Here is a 25,268-nt window from a genome sequence, read left to right as displayed (position 1 = left end):
GATTTTGGAAGATAAAGTGTTCCATAATACAACGACAAATATAGAACAAAAATGTAATGGAACAAAAATGATTGATTTTTACGACCTTAAAATGAAAATTTTCAAGAATGAGAACCACATATATCATAGAATCACATTTTTTATTTTTCAAAATTACTATTTTCGGAGCTTTTTTTTCTCTTAACCAAACAATGCCTATATAACATCAAAACAAAAAAGTTAGAAGAATCAAAGTTGTTTGGAATATTATTAATTCTTAAAATTTTCTATTTCATCAACACTTTGATGCGTTAATTGAAATCTAGTGATCATAATGTTAGAAAATGTAAAGTTTAGTAGCTTTTATGCTATGTTTTGAAAGTTATTGGCCACAATATTAGTTGAGGTAAAGTTCAGTAGCCATGTGTGTAATTTACAATAATTTTGGGTATGAATCAGTGTTCAGTGTTCATAGTTATTATTAGAGTTATTCTTTATTTAATTTATTTGGTAGAATAGTATGGATGTTAAATTAAGGATTTATAATTTTAGGGTAAATTACACTCATGGCTATTGAACTTTATTCACTTTCATAATGTCATTAAACTTCAAAATATAACAGGAAAGCTACTCAATTTTACATTTTTAACATTATAATCATTAAACTTCAAAATATAACAGGAAAGCTACTCAATTTTACATTTTTAACATTATAATCATTAAACTTCAATTAACACCTTAAAATGTAACTTACCCGTATAATATAACTACTTTTAGCCATTGGAGTTGTAACATTTAAGTAATACAATGTCCAAATATAGCATGGATAAAAAAAGACAAAAACCAAGAAATAAATTTGTTTTGCTTTGTGCAAAAGATTTTGTAGAATAGAACCATGACATGGACAGCCCAACAAATAATTGATTTACAAATAAATAATAATAATTGAGATTTGACATTTAATTAAATGTGGGAATCTGCAGCCATTGATATTGCTGTTGTATTTGGTTCAATAAAAACCATTTCTTGTGAATTACTCTGAGTTATGAATTTATGAGAATGAGAGCTTCCTTCTTCATCAGTAGGCCTTTTAGCCCATCTACTTATCATTGATTGCACATGATCATGGAATATGCTTTTCTTGAAATTGCTTCCCATCTTTCCTCACCAAATCAACCAACAACAACCAGTTAGCAAATAAGATTAATAAATGCAATATGATAAAATTACAAATTTAATACATATAAAAATAATAAAAAATATGTACTTATTAAAATTATTAGGGAGAAGACCAGGCCATTGCCGGGCTCAGACCGGGTCCATCAGGCTTTTATGTAAAAGTACTAAGTCAAGTCCAGCCCAGCCCACTATAAATTTAGTTGGGCTGGACTTAGATTTAAAATTCAAATCTCAAACTCAGTCCATATAAACAAACCTAAATATATATATATATATATAATTTTTAATTATAAAAAATAAAATTTATATTTAAAAGTAAATATTTAATATATAAATTTATAAATTAATTAGTTAATATTAATAGGCGGGCCGGGATGGACCGACTCGTATTATTTTAATCAATCCCAAACCCGTCTAAAAAATAGACGGACTTTAACGGGTCTGGGTCTAAGCTTAATTTATAGGGTAAATTACACAATGATCATAATTAACAAATTATTTATAACTGTGTCAGACTCTTAAACAAATTTATTTAAATGTCAAACAAATTTATTTAAATGTCATATTTGGTGGTTTTTTTAAAATTGTTTTTATTTCCTGCAACTGAATAACTGAAAATTTGACAAAAATAGAAATAAAATTATGATATTCTGATATTTTAAAATTTAAAATCATATAATGATAAAATACATAAAAGCGATTTTCATAATTGTAAATAGTTTTTAAAATATGAATTTCTGTGTAATTTTCCCTAATTTATACTGTCCAAGCCTGGTCCAAGAGACACGGACCGGGCGGAACGGGCAGGTACCCGAGCCCGTGGATAGGTTAATGGGAGAATGTACCAAAATAGGATTATGGTTTTTGGGGAAGTATTAATTTAGACTTCACGTAAAAAATAGTACTGATATAAGCTTAACATTTAAAAAAGGTACCAATTTAGGCCTCAATAATGAAACGTAGGCAGGTACCCGAGCCCGTGGATAGGTTTACGGGAGAAGTACTGAAATAGGGTTATGGTTTTTGGGGAAGTATCAAGTTAGACTTCACATACAAAATAGTATCGATATAAGTTAACATTTAAAAAATGTATCAATTTAGGTCTCAATAATGAAACGTGACACATCATTCATATTACTCTATTAAGTTCTGTCAATTGTACGTGGAGAGAGAAATCAGAACTTAACAGATGAATAAGAATGATGTGTCACGTTCCGTTATAAAGATCTAAATTGATACTATTTTTTAAACGTTAAGCCTATATTGGTATTATTTTGTACGTAAAGCCTAAATTGATACTTTCCCAAAAACTATAGACCAAGCACTCCATCTTTCTTCCCAACGAGCTCATTTTTTTCTTTTCATTTGGAAGACGGCCTTGCGTCGGTTCGAAAGGAATGGTTTTCAGTAATGGTTTTCAGTATGTTTCCAGATAGGTAACTTATCCCATATTATTAACACCTAAATATAATAAAATAATATGATATATATTTTATAAAACAAAAATATAATTTTATAACTCAATTTAAATTATATAATTTAAAAAACTTTCAAATATTTTGTACATATATTTAAAGTTGAAATGCCAATTAAAATTTATTAGTATTGAAAAGATTAAATATTTTTTATAATATTTATTAAAATATAAAACAAAAATAATAATAATTAATATTTGAATATTTTTTTTCACATTATATATGTATATATATATATTTACGTTATTCATCATTAATTAAAGAGATAAAGTATCAAAACAGATCTATAATTTTTGAAAAAGTATCAATTTAGGTTCTACGTATAAAATAACATTAATATAGGTTTAACATTTAAAAAAATATATCAATTTAGACACCGATAACGGAACGTGACATTTCATTCATATTACTCTGATAAGTTTTGATTTCTCCCTCTACGTACAATTGACAGAACTTAACGGAATAATATAAATGACGTGTCGCGTTCCCAAAAACCTATATTAATGCTATTTTGTACATGAAACCTAAATTGATACTTCCCAAAAACCATATCTATTTTAGTATCTTATCTCTTAATTAAATGGTGATATAGTAGTAAGTTGAAGTTCAAGGTTGAAATTCCATTAGTGTCAAAGATTTTTTTTAAAAGTAAATATGAATAAAATTTAACCCGATCAAATCGTTCGGATTGGGTCAACCTCATGGTTTACCCGGTCAGTTCGAACGGTGTTGGTCAATTTTTAAAGGAGAAAAAATCGAACCACCTCCGATTAAAAAAAGTAACCGATTTCGGTTGAACCGTCGGTCCCGATCTAAACAATTATGGTAAAAAGAATCATTAATGGTGTTTTGGTAGAAATTTGAAGTATTTACCTGGGAAACTAAAGCATATAAAGGTAAGGTACTATAACTGCATATCACTTGAACAAGCACCCTGCAAAACACAAGAAATTATTAACAAAACAACCTAATAAATAGAGTAAAATGCATCTATTACCTCCAAATTATGCTAATTACACTTTATTTTATGAAATAAAAGTTTTTAAACTTTATATTATACTAATATTAGAGTCCAAATAAAAAAAATTGTTCAAAAAATTAACGAAATGATAATCTCGAAATAAATATTTAACCACAATTTATGGTGATATGAATAATAAAAGAATCAATGATGTAGTCAAACTTGTCTGTCATTTCGTTAGTTTTTAAAATGGATTTTCTTTTCTTTGGACTTTGGTGCTAGCGTAATATAAAATTCAAAGACTTCAATATCACGAGATGAAGTTTAGGATAGGGCGGCGTCCGACTCAATAAAAATTCGACCAAGTTTGGATCGATTTATAAATGAGTCAAGATTAAGCACGATTTTGAGGCTCGATTCGTAAATGAGTCAAGTTTGTGCACGACGGAAGCTTACGAACATATTTGATTATAGGTTTGTGAACAAGCTTGAATATAATGTTCACGAACTGACTCGTGAGCAATCTCATTACGATTATTTTGTAGTAATAGTAATTTTACAAAGAAGAAAATGTAAAACTACGTAGTTTTGTGTGAAACTTTGTTGTTTTAGTTTTGAAAACTACGTAGCTTATGAACATAACTAATGAGTTGTTCGCTAGCAAAGTTCATGAACAAAATTAACGAACTGCTTGCGAGCAAAGCTCGTAAAAAAATAAACGAGTTGTTCATGAGCAGATAATTTTCTTAATGAATTGATCTCGAATATGATATTGAGCTCAAGCTCAATTATCGAGTCGAGTATGAACATATCAAAACTCGGCTTGGTTCGATTACAGTCCTATTTAGAGACTGTAATGCTACAGACATTATAGTTCAGGATCATAATGTTAGTAGTGTCTTAATTTAAGGGTCATGAATGTATTTTACCCAATTAGTAATGTGTTTTTTTTTTTCAAATAGAAAGACTAATATTAATATGAATGAGTAAATTACCCCATGATAAGTCTTGGAATGATGTAGCCAAGTTTCTCCATGATGCATGATTCAAATCCATATGTGAACTGTTCCAAACCAATTTTTCTTGTAATTTGCACATTTGGAACTCATAATAAGGGTAAATTATATTAATGAATATTGAATTTACTCATTTTTACAGTATGACCTCTAAACTTCAAAACGTAATATAAAAGTCACTTAACTTTACACTTTGTAACGTTATGGGACACACAATTTCAATTAACGTCTCAAAATGATTGTCGATGACTTAAAAATAGAAATTCTTAAATTTTTTCGTTTTGAGGTCATTTAGGTATTGTTTGGTTAAAAGAGAAAGTGAATGTTTAGAGGAAGAAAACTTTGAAAACTGTGATTTTGGAAAATAATAATAAAAAAAAAAGTAGTTCCATAGTTAATGTTGTTCTAAACAACTTTAATTATTGTACATTTTCATTTTGAAAGGTTAATTTGAGTTTAGTAGCTATAATGTTAGAAAGTGTAAAGTTGAGTGACTTTTATGTTATGTTTTGAAGTTTAGTGGTCATACCGTAAAAATGAGTAAAGTTCAGTGGCTATAAGTGGAATTTGAGGTGGCAATTTCGATAAGAAGATACAATTTACAGAGACAACTCGACTGACACGAAAATCATTTTTCTAGCATTTATATATATAGGGATGTAAACAGGGGATTTGTAACAACCCGGTCCGGAGTGGGTGGCGCCGGGGTAAGAAGGCCTGAGCAAGGAGCGGCCTTAAAGGATGGCGATGGGAACAGGAATGAACTGAATCCCACATCGGAAATGGAGAGGGACTGATTGGGGCTTATTAGTAAGATGTGAATCTAATACATGCAGACGCGTTTTAAAGTCGTGAGGCCCAATGTGTTGGAATTGGGCCAGAGCGGACAATATCTACATGGTATTGGAACCGAGTTTTACAGGATTCTCTGTCCTTAAAACCTAAATGGAAACAGTTTTGTTTTGTCGCCATTCCAACCCCACGGGAACCCATCCCCAGTTTCATTATATTGTTTTAATATATATATCAAATTTTTCTATTTTATCTCCATTTGCTTGACATTTGGCATAATGTAGCGATAAATAATAAAATCAAATTTGAATTGAGTGATGGAATGAAAGAATAAAAGCAATCTTACCTAGTAACTCTAAAAAGAATCACAAAAACAATATATACATACAAAAATAAAAATAAAATAAACTGGAAATTAATCAGAGAATCCGTGGAGATCCTCGTGGGGACATATCGAGAACGGGTAGAGGGTTCCCCACAAGGTGGGGATACCTATCCCCGTCACTGCTTGTGGGGGACAAAACAACCCCCATCTAAGGATGTAAACGGGCACGATGGGGCAGGGCAAGGTAGGGAATGCATTTCCCATCCTTATTTCCCCCGCGAGTTAGACGGAGACCGATTTATCCCTATCTCCGTCCCCGTCCCCAATTTACAGATTTCCAAAAAGCTTATCTCCATTTTCCGCGGAAATCATCGTTTATGTTTCAAATCAAATTAGTAAAGCCTAAAACTTTTAAGGAGGAGTCTCTAATAATACCACACATCAACGATGATTCTCAAATTTTCCAAATCACCAAAAAAAAAATTTGAATAAAACCAATCATCTGGTTACAATGTATTTAAATCATCCAAAAAGATCAATTATCACGGGAATTTGTCGGAGATCCCCATTAAGGATTAACAGGGCGGAGATCACATTCCCACCACGGGAGACAAAATTATCCTCATCTCCCTCTCATGGGAATTCTTATAGGGGATTCCCCATCCCAACGGGGACAGAGAATCCCCACCCCATTTACATCCATATCCTCGTCCCCGTCCACTGAGATTCTAATCGAGGATTCCCCATCCCCGTCGGGGCGGATTTCCGATGGGGACAGAGAATCTCCGCCCCATTTACATCCCTACATATATATGAGTTAATACGATTTTGATACGAAACCCGAAATTACCACCTCTAATCTGTAATTTACCCATGATAATGATGATAAAATTGAAAATGAAAAAGGAGATTACCCAAATCCAGAAGAAGAAAGCAATCTCAAAAGAATTCTGAAATAGAATGAAATGAATCAAGTGAAGCATAACAACTGGATTGTGAAACCAAAAATGTTTATCTGATGGCTCTACTGCTTTATTATGCAATCTCTCATCTCCTTCTTGAGCTAAACCTGTTATTACATGTTCCAATTTTGCCCCCACCAGCAGCAAAAGCTATATATATATATACATATATGTTATTTCCACACTCAATTTTTAATGGCATAATACCCATTTCCCTCCCTAAACTAAGTCTTCAAACTCAATCAAAACCTTAAACTATCAAAATCATCAATCAGATCCCAACATTAATAAAAAATCATCAATTGAAGCATCGTCGAAAATTATATGGTTGGACAGTTTCAGACCCTCTTTTTTAAACCCATTTTGAACCAACACAGAGATTATCATGGTCTATATCAAATAGTTACAGTTTCTGATTTTAGGATAAAATGAGGACTCAATTGATAATTTTTACTTAGTTCAAGGACCTTATTGATAATTTTGATAATTTAGGGTCCTAATTGATCTGAAACTTTAATTTAGGGACCCAAATGAATGTGGTGCCATTTTTAATTAAACATGAAATAAAAATAAAATCATCATTTGTGTATCAACAAACCACTTACAATTATAGGCAAAAAGGCCAACCAAAAATAGGTATGCCATCCTGCACAAATTCATTCCTTTGCTAGAGTTATACATAAATAGATGTGATTAATTCAAAAATAAAACAGGATATAAAAATATGCAACAATAATAAAACTGGAGTTACATAAATTAAGATTTTTTTTTATAATTAGAAGTTTGACTAGTCAAAACATTTAATAGCGGTATTTGGTGGAAAAAAGTTTGAGATAGCGGATCTAGGGATAGCAATGGGTACTGAATCCACAGATATCCGGCACTATCCGACCCTAATGAGACGAGTATGAGATCAAAACTTGGGTAATGGGACGGGTATGGAAATACCCTCAGGGTACTCGATATCCGTTACCCGTCATAACTCTTTTATATATTAAAAAAATTATTGTTTTTTAGATATAAAATGTGAAATTTGAACTTCATCTGTTTGTACTCGATATCCGTTACCCGTCATAACTTCATCTGTTAAAAGCAATTAAATTGAGTTCTATCGAAAATGAAATTTCTCGACATTCTTGAGAGATTTAATTCGAACAGCTTGTATCAATTCAATGATATTTTATAGTCTTCATTTTAATTAATTTTCAAATATTATTTTATTCAACCATGATAAACATTAGTGTTTACAGTTTAAGGGTCTAAAGGTCCAGGGTTCGATCCTCGCCTTTGGGAATGGAAAGAATTTCCGTGGCCAGCAGTCTCATCCACAGAGGTGCAAACCATGTCGACGCTGGATACACTTAGGAACAAAAAAAAAAGTTTGAATCCCACAACCCGACCGGTTTGAGCAGTTCTCACCGGTTTTCAAAGATTAGAAAACCAAACCACCTCCGACCTGGAATTGGGACCAGTTTCGGTTAACCCGGGTTGAACCGACCGGTTCGGTTCTTAAAATCATGATTTACACAAAGTTATATTCGTCAAAAATATCCTTATTTATCATTTTGCACAAAACATGTTATTAGCATGATTTGCATGTTATATTTATAAAAGATGTCCTTATTTATTATCTATAATGCACAGAAACTTTCCATGACACTTGTTTTCCCGTTTCCGACAGATGTGGGAACAGAAACACTCAGAAACTGATACAAAACGTTTCCGGACACGTTTCCGTAACTACCCAAAATATGAAAAGCGTCCCTCAGTTTTTAAACGATTTTCCCTACCTATTTCGATTAAAATTCTGGAAATTTAAATTTTCTATTTTGTAGATCCTGTTTAATCTAATATTAGGAAAATTGAAACTTTCTATTTAAGAGATAATTCCTACGTTGCATCCTTTAATTTAAAGAACTTATCCATATTTCTTTCTCCTATAATCCTTATCTCTTGAATATTAATTGAGCTTGAACTTTTTCTTCAATCTTGTTTTTTTTTAATATATTATTATATTTTTAATATTTATAAATATGCCCTTATATTTTTAATATTTACACGTTTTTCCCACATTTCCGTTTCCAGCGTTTTTCAGAAATTACGTTTCCCAGTATCGTTTCCGCATCCGTTTCCGTGCAACATAAATCAACTATCAGTTAACAGAAAGGAAAGAGAAGTTACCTTGAACATTCAGTAGCAAGAAAATCACAACAAAAAGCCATAGGTACCAGCTGTTTCGACATGTTAATTATTAGTCGGTATACCGAATAATCGAAATTAAGTAACCGAGTTCGTTAAATATGCTCACCTTATTCCACAGATTCTCCTGAAATCAGTTTCAAGTGTCCTCAGTATGTAGCTGTGAAAATCGAACCGCGGTATATGCGGACAATGAGTCTGCATTGAACACGCTTCAAAGTGTCACCGGTTTAGTTCGGCATTGCAATTATGAAACCAAAAAAATCTGATCTGACCTGGATAAATCCATATCGAAGAGCAACGTAATCCGACTTGGTAATAGATCCGGTAAAATGCTTGAAAAACGAAATCTGAAACATAAACAATTCGGTTTCAGAAGATGGAATGTCAAATGTTTTTTCACCCGGAACTTCTTGTTTCACAAGGCGAATCCATCAAAGTTGATCTACCATTAACGGGGTTAAATACACCATTGGTCACTAGATTTTCATGGTTGTCTCAAAATGATCACTCAAATTCAATTTGTAAAATACCCCTCACGTATTGGGCCAGGAGCAATTTACGTCTAAAATGGTGCAATTTTACCCCTAAAGTTTGTAACCAAGAGCAATTTTACTCTTAACGTTGATAATTTTGGTCAATTTCAGACACTATTATAAAACACAGATATTTTTGTTCCTTATTTTGCACCAATTGCATATCAATTCCTTCTAAAAAAAGATTTCATGTTTTTTGTAATTTATTAATAGAATTGGAGATTAATATTTATAAATTCGGTGAATTTTTTATTTTTTTTATCTAATTCGTACAAAAGACAATATATTTTTATTTATTTATTTTCACATCCCAACATATGTTTGTAATTTGTTACTCATAAAATGACGCACGTGTAAAGTGTAGATGACAAGATTCATGACTGAGTAGACAATTTGATGAATTATTTCTCAAATTGACCCAATTTATCAACCTTGGGGTAAAATTGCTCTTGGCTTCCAACGTTAGGGGTAAAATTGCTCCTGACCCAAAACGTTAGGGGTATTTTTGCACCTTAATCCTAAAATCATTCAACTTTGAATTTTATTTCAATAAAGTCATTCCATGACTTCATGAGCAAAAAGACACACGAAATATGTGGCTTCCACGTCAACACTAGTCAACTTCATACTGAAATGATACGTGGCTGCCACCTAGTTGACCAAAACCATACGTGGCTGCCACCTAGCTAACATGTGTCGTTTCGGTCAGCTAGGTGACATCCACGTGGCGTTTTGATCAATAGTGAAAGTTGACTATTGCTGATCTGGCAGCCACATCGCGTTTCTGTCTTTTTACTCTCGGTCGCCGGATTGACTTAATTAAAATAAAATTCAAAGTTGAATAATTTTATTGAGACAAATTAAAACTGATTAACAATTTTGAGACAACCGTGAAAGTTCGAACAAGTAATCGTAATGTAAGTTTTTGAGCTGTTGAACTCTTGATTAAGAAGAAAAAAACTAGGCTTAATTTATATTTACACCCTTAAATTTGGCAAGTTTTGCCTATTGGCACCCTGAACTTTTAAAATAACATATCACACACCTATAGTTGGCTTTAAAAACCTATCACACACACCTAAAGTTCATTTTGAAAACCTATCATACACCTATAGTTGGCTCATTCGGACCTCCTTCACACAAATCTTTGACCATTCATCTTTGACAAATGAGGTGGCATGTGTGTTTTATAGAATAAAGAAAAGCGCGTGAGTTCGTTTTGTATTCCGCCACGTCTATCAAATATGACAGATCAACGATTTTGTATGCAGAATGCCTAAATGAGCCAACTATAGGTATGCAATAGGTTTTTAAAGCCAACTATAGGCGTGTGATAGGTTTTTAAAGCTAACTATAAGTGTGTGATATGTTATTTTAAAAGTTCGGGTGCCAATGGACAAAACGTGTCAAATTTAAGGATGTAAATATGCATTAAGCTACCAGACTTACTTACCATCCAGCTCACAATAGCTGCCTTTCTCCAATATCCTCTTGCATGTTTCTCAAAGAACAAGTGATGATGATCTTCTTGTTCCGGCTTAGCTTCACCTGCAAAACCGGAACACGAAACGCATTATTACACGTTCAACTTTTCGTGTTCATCATTGTAGTATATTTTTATTGATTAAAACGCGTTATTAGAACAAGTAAATGCATGTTTCTCTATGTTGCACGGAAACTCTTCTTCGTTGGTGTTTCTGCGTTTCGTATCCGTTTCCATCACCGTTTACTAGCTATAATTTTGGGTTAATATATGGGTTAAATGCATCATTGGTCACTGAACTTACATAGTTATCTCAGAATAGTTACTCAACTTCAATTTGTCTCAGTAAAATCACTCAACTTTGAGTTTTGTCTTAATTAGGCGACTCTGACGATTTCAGTAATTAAAACGCATCAAAATGATGACATAACTTACACGTCAGCATGAGTCAACTCAGATCTTTGACCAAAACGACACGTGACAGCCACGTCTCGGTTATTTTTATGAAAAAAAAACTAATTTTATTCTTTTTCATAAAAATAATGGACAAGTGGCTGTCAGGTGACGCATACCTGGATGCCACGTGTTATTTCGGTTAGACATATGAATTGACTCATGCTGACGTGTCACCCCATGTCATCATTTTGATGTCGTTTAATCACTGAAATCTCAGGATTGACGTAGTTGAGACAAAACTCAAAGTTGATTGATTTTATTGAGACAAATTAAAGTTGAATGACCATTTTGATACAACATATAAGTTCAGTGACCAATGGTGCATTTAACCCGTTAATATATATATATATATGTCATTGTATTTATCTGTTTTGTCACATATGCCCATGTATCAAATAAACAGCCAAATATGCCCTCGTATTTGTCTGTTTTGTCTGTTTTCATCACACCACTAAGAGTATATTTGTCTATCGTTAACAATTACGAAGGCATATTTGGCAAGGTGCGGTCGAGGCATTTTTTGTGTCATTGGGAAAACATTTATGATATATTTAGATGTTTATTAGATATAAGGGCATAAGTGACAACACTGACAAATGCAATGACATATGTATTCACCCTATATTTTTTAGAAACAGCTTTTCCCGGTATCCGTTTCCATTTTAGTATTTGTTTCTGTTTCCGTGCAACATAGATGTTTCTGCAAAGATGCAGATGGAGATTTATAACAATGTTGATTCCGGTAACCTTCTGATTTCGTTTCGTGCTTAATCGAATCTTCCCAAACCTTCCATTGTCGTATCTGCATTCAAAGAATCGGGCATCATTTTTACGAAATGTTTCGCTACAAAAGGAAATACATATCCATGAAACTGATTGAAATTGAATAAATAGAAGAGAAAACATGTTATTTGTTAAATAATAGCGGAAATAACGGTTAAGGTACAATATTGTCCCAAACGTTTTCGGGGACGAGCAATTTAACTCTTAAGTGAAGACATTAGGAGGCGTTTGGTATTCTCTAAACATGTAAATCCTAGTACAATGTCACTTTATTTAACGAAACATCTATAACGCGTGCTATTTATATTTTGTCATGGAACCGATTGAACTAAAAGCTCGAACTGATAGTTAAGGCCCAATCATAGATCTTATATTAATCTCTGACACACCCCCACACGCAAATGCCCCTTGCATAACACAGGCCCATCCCGCCATGTGTTTTTAATTCCACACAATAATGAGGTTGCCGGGACTCGAATCCTCGACCGTTTGGTCCTCGAGGCTCTGATACTATATCATAGAACCGATTGAACTAAAAGCTCGAACTGATAGTTAAGGCCCAATCATAGATCTTGTATTAATCTCCGACGTATTTTTATTGCTCTAGGATTTACCCATCGATGACGATCGACCCGCTCCTCACATTAAAGAAGAGGGAAAATAGCGGTTAAGGTAGAATATTGTCCCAAACATTTTCGGGGACGAGCAATTTAACTCTTAAGTGAGGACATTAGGAGTCGTTCGGTATTTAACGCATGCTAGTTAGATTTCTATTGCTCTAGGATTTAGCCATCGAGGATGACAACATCGAGCCACTCCTCGCGTTAAAAAGAGGGACAATAGTGGTTAAGATACAATATTGTCCCTAGTGTTTTCGGGGACGCGCAACTTAGCTCTTAAGTGAAGAAATTAGGAGTCGTTTGGTATGTAATCCTAGTGCAGAGTTACTTTATTTAACGAAACATCTTTAACGAATGCTAGTTAGATTTCTATTGCTCAAGGATTTAGTCATCGAGGAGGACAACATCGAGTCACTCCTCACGTTAAACAAGAGGGACAATAGTGGTTAAGGTACAATATTGTCCCAAACGTTTTCGGGGACGAGCAATTTAACTCTTAAGTGAAGACATTAGGACTCGTTCGGTATTCTCTAAACATGTAAATTCTAGTGCAATGTTACTTTATTTAACGAAACATCTATGACGCGTGCTAGTTAGATTTCTATTGCTCTAGGATTTAGCTCATCGAGGAGGACAACATCGAGCCAGTCCTAAAGGTTAAAGAAGAGGCAAAATAGTGGTTTAGGTACAATATTGTCCCAAACGTTTTCGGGGACGAGCAATATAACTCTTTAAGTGAACACATTAGGAGTCGTCCCGTATTCTCTAAATATGTAAATCCTAGTGCAATGCTACTTTATTTGACGGAACATCTATAACGCGTGCTAGTTAGATTTCTATTGCTCTAGGATTTAGCCATCGAGGAGGACAGCATCGAGCCACTCCTCACGTTAAAGAAGAGGGAAAATAGTGATTAAGGTACAATATTGTCCCAAACATTTTCGGGGACGAGCAATTTAACTCTTAAGTGAAGACATTAGGAGTCGTCTCGTATTCTCTAAACATGTAAATCCTAGTGCAATCTTACTTTATTAAATTATTACGTTAAAGAAGAGGGAAAAGGGTAAATTATACCCATGGCCACTCAACTTTATCCGTTTAATATTATGGTCACTAAACTTCAATACTTTACACTTTTTAACACCGGTGGCCACTCAACGCCTCAAAACGACCGTTGACGGCCTAAAAATAAAAAATCCAAAGCGTTAATAATATTCTAAGGAACTTCAATTCTTGAAAATTTTCGTTTTGAGGTCATTTAGGTTTTGTTTTGTTAGGAGATAGAGTAAATTTTTAGAGAGAGAAAGTTCCAAAAAATGTGATTTTGGAAAATAAAAAATGTAGTTTCATGATAAATGTCGTTCTGAATAATTTTAATTCTTGAATATTTTCATTTTGAGGTCGTTAACATTCACTTTGAGGAGTTAGTTAAAATTGAGTGGCCATCGGTGTTAAAAAGTGTGAAGTTCAGTGGCCATACCGTTAAGAATTGAAGTTCAGTGGCCACAATGTTAAAATAGGTAAAGTTGAGTGGCCATGGGTGTAATTTACCCAGAGGGAAAATAGTGGTTAAGGTACAATATTTTCCCAAACATTTTCGGGGACGACCAATTTAACTCTTAAGTGAAGACATTAGGAGACGTCCCGTATTCCCTAAACATTTAAATCCTAGTGCAATGCCAATGTTACTTTATTTAACATTTAACGGAACACCTTTAACGCATGCTAGTTAGATTTCTATTGCTCCATCGAGGAGGACAACATCGAGCCACTCCTAACGTTAAAGGCACCCCGAAAACCTCGAAAACGTGTGGGTAGAACGGTACTTTATCCCGGTAAAAGTAGATAAACATTTAAATTTGGTTATCAATGTGATGCCACAAACTTCAAATACGAGAGACATCGAAACGTTACCCTTGCCCCGCCAAGAACCATCGTCGTGGCGCAGAATATCACTTGCACGACGGCCAAAACGAAGATGAAAATATGCAGCTGGTGCAATGCTTCCAATGAGATCAGTTGGATCTTCCCCTGTGAATCAACATTAGCTTCATTTCATACTTTTATTATGAGCATATTAAATCTTATTGAAGTCCCTGTGTCGCATAAATTACACCAATGGTACCTGAACTATACCCTATTCACACTCTGGTATCTAGATTACATTTTGTCTCAAAAATATACCTGAAATAACGATGACCGGATCATTTAGTATATTTTACCGGTTAATGACCGGTCAACGTGACTTTCATGAGTTAATTACATCAATGGTATCTGAACTTTACCATAATTCACACTTTGGTATCTGAATTTTATTTTATCCTAAAAACATAACTCAAGTAAAGGTGACTGAAAAATTTAGTTCATTTCAACGGTTAGTGACCGGGTAACGTGAGTTTGACCATTTTAAACTAAACATTAGGACTCACTGTACACTCAATTAATATAAATTATAATACTGTCATTTAATATATATATATATATAGAGAGAGAGAAAGCTAAATAGCAGTATCGTAATTTTATGTTAATTGAGTGTATGATGAGTCTCAATTTTTAATTTAAAATGGTCAAACTCGCGTTGACCGATCATTGATCGGTCAAATGTACTAAAATATTGAGTCATTTTTACTTGATGTGTATTTTTTGAACAAAATAAAAATCTAGGTACCAAAGTGTGAATTAGGATAAAGTTCAGGTACCATCAGTGTAATTTACTTGTCAAACTCGCATTGACCGGCCACTGATTGGTAAAATATACTAAATTGTCCGGTCATCATTAATTCAGGTATATTTTTGGGACAAAATGTAATCTAGGTACCAAAATGTGAACTAGGATAAAGTTCAGGTACCATTGGTGCAATTTACTCCTCTCGCGTCTGTTATTGAATTATAATGCATCAAAGTTTTGTTGGTACCTCAAGCTCACAGTGAGCTACATTATTGCTTTCGGATAAGAGATGTCGTCGTCTATTCACAGCGTAACGAAAATAATTTTCGTGACTGCTGCTGCGCTCGGTTTCTTCTCTCTTGCATGGAAGCATGTGAAGTGCAAGATGCGGTGGAATACATATGCGGCTAATCGTAGTTTGCGTCACCGTAAGTAGTAGCGAAATGAACCCGAGAAGCATCAATTCTGTCAACAATCAAAACAATATTCGTCAGACTTTATAAACTTCAAGAGCAAAGAGTTTATCAGAACAAAATTAATTTAGGCCTAAACCATACGGAGCCCTAAAGTTGTCCATTTTTGTCACTTTGCCCCTCGAACTTAAGGGACAACCCATTAGCCACCCCAACTCCCTGAAAGTGACATAACCAGCCCCTTATTTTTCCTCAATCAGAGAAGATGTTGACCCGTGAAGACCACTCGTCTTTCATTTAACTTCCCATATGCAATGTGGCTTTTCTTTTGGGTAAATAATTTGTTAGCCTCATCCTTTTTACCTAACACACTGTTTAGACCCCCCTATTTTGAAAAACGCACTGTAAGATCCCTATCATTTGTCATTATTAACCTTTTAGTCATTCTGTCTATTTTTTTTTAGATATTTAACCGCTATATTTGGCATAAAAAGACAGACAGAAAATAACAGAGTAATATGGTCATTTTGTATTGTATTGTGGCTGTCTTGAAACCTAAGATATGTTCGGTTAAAAATCTGAAAAAAATAGACAAAAGGATGAAAGTGCTAATATTGACAAAAGATAGGGACCTTATATTGTGTTTTTCAAAATAGGAGGACTAAACAGTGTGTTACGTAAAAAGATGGGGACTAATAAATTATTTACTCTTTTCTTTTTATAAGAATTTGCAATGTGGCCTTTCGGGATGGTATTTCAAAGGTGTACGAGTTTAGATAGGTTATTGCAAAATATGCTCTACGGGGTAAATCTTTTTTTAAGGCAAAAGCCACATTGCATATGGGAAATCAACCAAAAGGCGATTGATCAAAATTTTCTCCGATTACAGAAAAATAAGGGGCGCATTAGGGAGTTGGAGTGGCTAATGGGTTGTCCCTTAAGTTCGGGGGCAAAGTGACCAAAATGGACAACTTTAGGGGGCTCCGTATGGTTTAAGCCATTAATTTATGATCATCATGAAATGTCATAAGCATAATGTGTAGAACTATGTTGCACGGAAACTCTTCTTCATTAGCGTTTTTGCGTTTTGTTTCAGTTTCTTTTCCATTCCCTAGCTATATTTTAATAGAAATAACGTTTTCCGGTGTCCATTTCTGTGAAAGATATGTGCAAAATGGTCTAGGAATGGGGAAGAAATAGTGAGAGTAAGATCAAACCTTCTTTTACTTTTTGTAGAGCTTCAAACAGTGCTTCTTGTTTCTTTTTCCGCAACAACTGAAACACAACATCGAAGTTTAGAAACTCGGGAATTATTACTATTTTATCAAATTGGTCGGAAATGACACGTGTCAACATTAAAGTTGATAAAAACACTCATAGCAGAAGTGGTGTACTATTAACTTTCGTCCCGGATGTAACCCCTATGCCACATAATGGCTACCTGAAGTGGCAGACCCTTAATTGTATTCTGGACCGGAGCAATGAACCTATTTGAAGCGGCTCATTTTCTACACCGAAAGTTTATGCCCTCAAGAGCGGACTAATAGGGTAATCAAGTGTCCAAACTCTCGACATGCTATGTTTTCTCCCCCATTGCTAGTAGGTTGATGGGTCGCACGCCCGGCACACATGTTTTGGCCTTGTGTAAAGAAAAATCATTATCGGGTTTTTGGAATTAGCTCACCCTCGCCGATTTCTAAGCAATTCCCCCTTTTGATAAATGTCCTCAAGAGCACGAGCACGCAAACATTGGTGAGAATCCAATGCCCCGAAAACCTAAGGGTTCCTCCACGCCGAAAATCAAAATTTATACGAAGCTTGGTCTAAATGGAAAAATAAAACTTAACCAAACCAATTGGTTATGTTAGGCTAGCTTACATAAAAAAAATGTTTTTTTCCATATTTTTAGGAGAAAAGAAATATTACAAGGGGGTTGCAGTGACCAGGCCCGGGCTCGTAGGCCTCCCATAGCTTTTTTTGGTTAACTCGAGGGAAAAAAAAAGGGACACGTCCCGTTTGTTCTGCTAATCATGCGTAGAAACGTGTCACTTTTGGACTAATTTGATCATGAATATCAAGTTTATTTTAGTGCAAATTCACATGTTCGATAGAATGAAAAAAATGCCTAAGATAGTTTCCCGAGAGAATGACACGTGTCAACATTAACACTTATATAAACATTCACAAATCATACGTTGAAACGTGTCACTTTTCGACTAATTCGACCACGATTGTCAAGTTGTATTAGTGCAAATTCATCAAGAAGAGAATGAAAAAAAGGCGAAAAATAGTACCTTTCCGAGAGAATGAAGAGCACGTTCGGCAAAAAGAGACATGAGAACGATGATGAAACAGACGAGGGCGACTATCCATGTCGGTGTGAACTGCAACGAGTTGGTCTCTTCTGCCATTTTTCTGCTGAGAATAACTACTTTCAAGGTTGCCTTCCAATTATAGAGGAATTAGATTGCTCAGAAAGCTGCAAAAGAATAAACAAATGTAAAAGTTAGAGGAAAAGAATATAATATATAGTAGCTAAAATGACAAAATCATGGATAACTTTCAAGGAAAGCACAAACAGCTGAAAAGAATTTCTTCAGCTTGACACAACCAATGAAGCACCGTGATATTTGGCGTATCCCGCCGTACCGTCTCATAAAAAAAAGGGCGGTCCGGTGCACTACGCGTCCCCGCTAAACGAGGGTCCCACCACAAGGGGGGGCAAGCTTTCCCCTGCCAATTTGGCAAGAGGCCGCTCCTAAAACTCGAACCCGTGACCTCTCGGTCACACGACAACAACTTTTACCGTCTCATATTTTTCAAAAATGCCGTTTGTGCTTCATAGGACACAACTTACATTAGAAATTTCCAAATGGCTTCGATTCTACTAAAGACATACGAGGAAACTCGTGAGCTGTCCAATTTGCTAATGGCTTCGATTCTACCAACAACATACGAGGAAACTCGTGAGCAGTCCAATTTGCTGCACTGGTAGAAGGCATTAAATTAGCAGATGAGGACTTCTAGTTCAATCCTGTCGTAATGCCTTGAATATGTATTACACACTACGACATGAAGCAACGGGGTCTCGTTGGGGATATCGTGGGTTCCAAGTCGGTTTACGTTAGATTGAGTGCTATAAATACTCTATTATGTAAACTCTAATTTGTAATCTGATTTTCGGCCTCCTTAATAAAAGCTATTCTCCTTCTACTCGTGGATTAGCCAACACAACATTGGTGAACCACGTAAAATCTGTGTTTCGTTTTTCGTTTATTTATCTTTCGCTAAATCCGCACAACAAATCCCAAATCAAGCAAGGATGAAATTAGATTCAAATTTCTCAATATAGTATCAGATTATCTAGCACTGACCGGACTTCTTCACGCCTAGAAGTCAGTTCAGTGTATATATTCAGTCTTGCAAATTTTATGTTCTAGATGTTTTGCCTAATGTCACAGACCAAATGTCGTGACATGTAGACAAGATGGATACTTGCTGGTTGAGCTTCAATGTGGAATGCAGGACGGCTATAATTAAGAGTACGTGCTATTTAGATGCCGCCTCAGGGAGTGCATCTAGGCACTAAACTAATTCGGGAGTTGTTCCAGCTCCCTGATGAGCCTATGGGAGGGTAAAAACCAGTAAGCATGGGAAAAAAAAAAGGGTGAACCTCGGTAATGGCGGAATGTCGGGGTGCCGCGCGGGAATTGCCTCTGCACGAAAACTCTTTCAAGGAAAACACAAACAGCTGATAAGAATCTCTTCAGGTTGATACAACTTACATTAGAAATTTCCAAATGGCTTCGATTCTACTAACAACATACGAGGAAACTCGTGAACAGTCCAATTTGCTAATAGCTTTGATTCTACCAACAATATACGAGGGAAACTCGTGAGCAGTCCAATTTGCTGCACTGGTAGAAAGGCCTTAAATTAGCAGATGAGGGGATGAAATTAGATTCAAATTTCTCAATGTAGTATCAGATTATCTAGCACTGACCCGACTTCTTCACGCCTAGAAGTCGGTTCAGTGAATATATTCAGTATTGTGACCCGACTTCTTCACTCCTAGAAGTCGGCTCAATGAAATATATTCAGTCTTGCAAATTTTATGTTCTAGATGTTTTGCCTAATGTCACAGACCAAATGTCGTGACATGCAGATAAGGTGAATACTTGCTGGTTGAACTTGAAGGTGGGATGCGGGACGGCTATAATTAAGAGTACGTGGTATTTAGATGCTGTCTTAAGGAGTGCATCTAGGCACTAAACTGGTTTTGGAGTTGTTTCCGCTCTCATGATGAGCCCATGAGGGGATGAAAACCAATAAGCATCACAAACGAAAAATGTTGAATCTCGGTAGTGGTGGAATCCTCTGTGCAAAACCTCTGATCTGGTGACAAATGGTATAAGAGCCGATAGTGTGCTGGTTGCGTGCATACTCCGAACACTCTTGCCGCGGTGGCATTTGAATCCGAGGATATGGATCGCGCAAGTGGGCGCTCTAAAAGAGATTGAGATGAGCACAAGTAAGCAGGGACCCGCAGTGAAAAATTCGTTAAGCACTCTACGCCACGCTGGTAGGTCCAAAGAAAGAAGTTCACAAGTGGGTCCTTTAGGAAAAAGAGATTGGGACGACATAAGTAGACAAGGAACCGCACATTGATCGGGACAATCAAAGAAGTCATGCACGAGGATGTTACATGAATCGAGTAGGGGAGAATGTCACAGACCAAATGTCATGACACGCAGACAAGGCAAATACTTACTGGTTGAGCTTCAATGTGGGATGCAAGACAGCAATAATTAAGAGTTCGTGCTATTTAGATGCCGCCTTAGGACGTGCATCTAGGCACTAAACTGGTTCTAGAGTTGTTTCCACTCCCCAGATAAACCAGTAAGCATCGCATGTGGAAAAGGCTGAACCTCAGAGTGCCGCACGGGAGATGCCTTTGCGCGAGAACTCAGGTCACGTGACACTGCTCATTGGTAAGCTCAAAGAAAGCAGAGTTCAGGAAAAAAAAAAAAAAAACAGATGGGAGAGAATTAAGACATTGATATAAAGTATCTGTTATTGTTCATAAATTTCGAACTGTTCCGATTCACATGTTTCAAAGAATACAAGATTTGATATCATACAAATTTATACCATTTATACCACAAAATCAAAACAAATAAACATTCCGTGATACAACATATCGATATCGATGTCAGATAGATGCCCACCGCATTGTTTTTCCTATGCCACGGCTCCTCCATGTTTGTACTATTGGTTAACTTTTCAAGGCAATCTAACTTTGATCATTTGGTGCTGCAAAATTATCTACCCATAAGCCACACAAACAACGTATTGAAAACGGGAGCTTGAGATTTCGGCTTAAGGTTTCCAGGGAGCTGGAGGCGGTGGTGGAGTCGGAAACATAGGAGGAACAGCGGAGAAGATGGTGTTCTTGTCGATTCGAGTACTCTTGTCACCTGATAAAGCCACAAGTGCAGCAACTAAACCTGCATTCCCTGCAAGAGTTGGCTCGGTGTAATTGTAGTTGGTTCGAACATCTTTGAAACCATCGTGCTTGTCGGGACCAGCAACCATGGCTCCAATGAGTATATTCGGGTTTGGCTTTTTGCTGTCTCTCCATTTCCATCCTCCTTTACAGTTATACTTTACTTTATTCTTGGGGATCGATGCACCCCGATGATGTGCATGCTTCGGGTAATGATTACCAAAACCGACAACGTAACTCATTTTCCGAGGATTTTTGCCGAGGATATAATCAATCTGTCATAACAGGAGAACAAATGATTAAAATATTGATAACTATCTGCTGAAAAGTTCCATGACAAACTAGTTTATGAAGTACACAATAGAAGACGTACCTGCGTTTTGGCAAAGTCGCGAAGGACATTAGTTGAGTAGAAATTTGGTCCGCAGTACCATCCGGGTGTATCCGCAGCTTCGAGATAATCACTAAATAAAGTAGCTAGGAAAGCTGCATTAACAACATATTGAAGAGGCTGAGGTGCTCCATGGTTTAACTGTATTAATCCTCCTGCAGGACATTAAGAAAGATTAAAATGAGATCCCAATAGTGCATTTTACAACATGAACATCGGGCCTATGTTGCACGGAAACTCTTCTTCACTAAAGTTTCTGTCCGTTATCGTTCGTTTCCTAGCTAAATTAACTTAGAAATAACGTTTCCATTTCCGTGCAACATAGCATCGGTCGGATTGATAAGAATTGGCTTACCTTTGGTGCGGTTAAAGCTTGTGAAAATCGGTAGATAGGAACACATTATTATACTTGTCTGATTGTGGAATGTCCTTAATATTTCTTCATATGGATATCCAGGGCTCAAGAACAATCTCAAACGACTCAAAAGCACCTGATTACACAATCACAAGGAATTATTAGCAAAACGGATACGATATCCCCAAAAAATAAAATTTCATGGGTAATTTTGGCATGAAACAATACAAGACAATGCATCCCGGTTAACTTGCTGATACATAGATGCAGAATTGAATGAGATAATAATGAAATGCATCCAGATAGAGAAAAAATTAATGCCATCACAATAAATATAGCATTAATTTCATAGTGCTATGGTGATAGATATAACTTCACCCGGAAGAAAAAGGAGAGAAGAACTAAATATCACTTCATCTATAGATGCAAATCAATGAAATCAAACAAAATCTAAGAATCAAGAACATGCCAAAGAGACATGAATTTCAAAGTTAGCTGATACTGATAAAGACAGGAAAATCAAGAACTTTAATAACAGACCTGCGAGCCGGTAAGCTTGTTATCCCAGCTATGGACACCGTAGAACGGCCCTCCCCAGAAAGCACCAGCATGCTTGGCAAGAGTAGGATGTGTAGCAAGGGTAAGATAGGAAGAATTTCCAGTAGCATAGTAGAGCCAAGAAGCACCCCAAATGAACTCATCCCAGTAGCTAGTTGAGTTATAGAAAGTGGCAGCTTCCGTACCTACACTGTATCTACCCCGCTGATCCCTCGAGAATTTAAAGAGAGTTGTAGCACCATGGACAAGTTTCTGAGAATAGGCCTTGTTATCTTTGAAAACAATTGAAGCAGATGCTAAGGCTGCAGCCATTTCTGCAGCAAGATCAGAACAAGAACTACATTGTGTAACAGGACGGTCGTAATCAATGTCCTCCGGGCGCATCCAACAATAATGATCATTATGTTCCGTATTTCCTCCAGAAGTATCCCCTTTACCAACCTGTTAATCATGGACAGACAACATTTACATATATCAGATCCCAAATCCCTGTTAATCATTGACAACCTATTTTGCACGGAAACCGACACATGAAACCTTATATCTAAAACATAACCATCATAAAATAGCCTTCAAATGAAAACAAACACGGACACGAAATAGACACGGCCATGGACACAAAACACTACTACCTAGCAGTGTCAGTGCAACATAGTTGACAACATCTACATATATCAGATCCCAATTCCCTGTTAATCATGGCTAATCTTTTGGTAGGTGGATCCAATTAATCGATTCCGTGATGCTCAGGTTAAATCCCAAATCCCTGTTAATCGTTGACAACATTTACATATATCAGATCCCAAATCCCTGTTAACCATGGCTGATCTTTTGGTAGGTGGATCCAATTAAACTATTCAGTGATGCTCGGGCTAAATCCCAAATCCCTGTTAATCATGGCTAATCTTTTGGTAGGTGGATCCCATTAATCGATTCAGAGATGGTCAGATTAAAGTCTACTATGTATACTACAAATCGAACTCCGCACCTAGCTTAACCAGACCAGAGGCCAATCTTAATTGGTTTACAACACATGGATGAAAGAAGAACAATGGAAATCAGCCATCATAACCTTAATTAAGGTAAAAAAAATTGAAATTCTCCCTTACAACAATAGATAATGCTAGTACTATATGCAGCTGAAACATAGAGACATGGAATTACCTGAGCAGCAATGGTGTTGATAGTGTCGGCAGTATGATTAAAGGTCTTGAGAAAGTAATCAGTTCCCCACTTAATAATTTCTTTGACATGAGCGAGCTCTCCAGCAGCTTCATACTTAGCACTATATTCAATCACACTCCAGCTCAACATAGTCATAGCAAATGCTTTTGGAAAATGGAACTTGATAGCATCTCCAGCATCATAATATCCACCCGCCAGATCTTTAAAAATAGTACCAGTAGCAGATTTACCATCGTTCATACACGAATTACCTCTCCAGGAAACATTATTATGCTTAGGGAGTTTTCCAGCTGCAAATCAAGTAAACAAAATGAGAAATCCGGATCCAATTTCAGATCAAATCAAATTAGAGTGAGAAATGAATTACAGCGTTGAGCATTGAAGAACATTAGGGCTTTATGCAACGCGAGAGTGTAATTATCCGGCGGAGGTTTAGAATGATGATGACGAGGCACAGTCTTGACAATCAACGTAATAAAACCGGCTAAAAGAGCAGAAACAACAAGAGCTCCGACAGTCCATACAAAGATCTTCCGACTGACGATGATACAACCGAGATCTACATATTTTTTCTTCTTCTTCTGCTCAGTCGGACCTAAAAGCCAACTCTGCTGAGTTTCATCCAAAGGTCTGGATAGAGCTGCTCTATCTAGATCCTGTAAGTTCCTACTCCGGTCATCGTCGGTGGCGGAATCAGCTGTGTTAATCTCCAGCGGTCCGCCCCATGGATCTCGTCCATACATGCTCATAGGCTGATTTTATTCAGCTCAATTGAGAAATTGAGCCGCCAGTGCCGGAGATCTGAAAATGTGGGTAATTTAGAGAGTGATAAAAGGAAAGGAGACCAGAGTGGAAAGGAGGAGGAGGAGAAGATGGTAAAGGTAACGCCTTTTTTAGTTTGGTAATGAAGGAAGTAATATGGAAAGAAAGATGCGAGAACGTATGGTGGTGGACAGTGAAGAGTGATGACGGTGGAGAGTCAATAATACTGCTCTGCTACTAATAAATTAATAATCAATTAATTAACTAATTAATTAATTAAGGTAAATTCCAAAAAGGTCCACGTCGTTACATTTTTTTTCAATCGTATGTGTGGTTTTTTTGAAGGGCTCAAAGTATTATTTGGCCTCTAATCTATCCAAATTTATATTATTTGGCCTCTGACTTATTATTTAGTCATATTTGGCTCTGATCTATTCTAAATTGGTGAAATTTCATCCAATTTGGATTCAAACTTAATCGAATAATTATCTTATTGATAAGTAACGATATTTTGACACTTGAATTTAATAGATTTTAGTATCCAATTTGAATTCAAACTTAATCAAATAATTATCTCATTGATAAATAACGATATTTTGACACTTGAATTTAATAGATTTTAGTTTAGGATTTGTTTTTTTTTTCTTTTTTTAATCTAATTAAT

At 35.7% G+C, this 25,268-nt stretch overlaps 2 protein-coding genes across 5 annotated transcripts; both read right to left on the bottom strand.

Annotated features, from left to right (window-relative positions):
* Positions 1–742: 742 nt before the first annotated feature.
* On the bottom strand, positions 743–18,264 carry LOC136202415 (MLO-like protein 13). Of its 4 annotated transcripts, none has more exons than XM_065993021.1 (14): positions 18,142–18,264; positions 17,065–17,122; positions 15,682–15,899; positions 14,681–14,797; positions 12,111–12,165; positions 10,878–10,972; positions 9,164–9,238; positions 8,998–9,086; positions 8,871–8,920; positions 7,295–7,335; positions 6,642–6,839; positions 4,590–4,657; positions 3,507–3,567; positions 743–1,137 (listed from the first exon to the last, which is right to left on the bottom strand). In XM_065993021.1, the coding sequence occupies exons 1-14, from the start codon at positions 18,256–18,258 to the stop codon at positions 943–945; spliced, it is 1,437 nt and encodes a 478-aa protein (XP_065849093.1). In that variant the 5' UTR covers positions 18,259–18,264; the 3' UTR covers positions 743–942. The 4 variants fall into 4 exon arrangements, with proteins under 4 accessions (XP_065849093.1, XP_065849090.1, XP_065849092.1 ...); XM_065993018.1 differs by having other exon boundaries at positions 6,642–6,677; positions 18,142–18,258; XM_065993020.1 differs by lacking the exon at positions 6,642–6,839 and having other exon boundaries at positions 18,142–18,258.
* Positions 18,265–20,903: 2,639 nt separating this feature from the next.
* On the bottom strand, positions 20,904–24,804 carry LOC136202271 (endoglucanase 25-like). Its single transcript, XM_065992789.1, has 6 exons — positions 24,210–24,804; positions 23,822–24,132; positions 22,640–23,098; positions 22,100–22,235; positions 21,727–21,899; positions 20,904–21,628 (listed from the first exon to the last, which is right to left on the bottom strand). Exons 1-6 carry the CDS (start codon positions 24,589–24,591, stop codon positions 21,227–21,229), a joined length of 1,863 nt encoding a protein of 620 aa, XP_065848861.1. The 5' UTR covers positions 24,592–24,804; the 3' UTR covers positions 20,904–21,226.
* Between the last annotated feature and the right edge of the window lie 464 nt (positions 24,805–25,268).

The sequence above is a fragment of the Euphorbia lathyris genome, chromosome 8 (assembly GCF_963576675.1).
Source record: "Euphorbia lathyris chromosome 8, ddEupLath1.1, whole genome shotgun sequence".
Taxonomy (NCBI): Eukaryota; Viridiplantae; Streptophyta; class Magnoliopsida; order Malpighiales; family Euphorbiaceae; genus Euphorbia; species Euphorbia lathyris.
Note: the sequence above shows the minus strand (reverse complement) of the source record. Positions and strands in the feature narration are given on the sequence as shown.

Bases quoted from the DNA above. Each gene is read 5' to 3' on its own strand.
- LOC136202415 (XM_065993021.1), bottom strand. From the start codon at position 18,258: ATGGCAGAAGAGACCAACTCGTTGCAGTTCACACCGACATGGATAGTC. The intron at 12,166-14,680 runs GTAACGTTTCGA...CTTTGAATGCAG, and splicing joins TGGTTCTTGGCGGGGCAAGG to ATACGACAATGGAAGGTTTG. The intron at 9,239-10,877 runs GTAAGTAAGTCT...TTTATGTTTCAG, and splicing joins CAGCTATTGTGAGCTGGATG to ATTTCGTTTTTCAAGCATTT.
- LOC136202271 (XM_065992789.1), bottom strand. From the start codon at position 24,591: ATGAGCATGTATGGACGAGATCCATGGGGCGGACCGCTGGAGATTAAC. The intron at 24,133-24,209 runs GTAATTCATTTC...CTTGATTTGCAG, and splicing joins GTTCTTCAATGCTCAACGCT to CTGGAAAACTCCCTAAGCAT. The intron at 21,900-22,099 runs GTAAGCCAATTC...AATGTCCTGCAG, and splicing joins AAGCTTTAACCGCACCAAAG to GAGGATTAATACAGTTAAAC.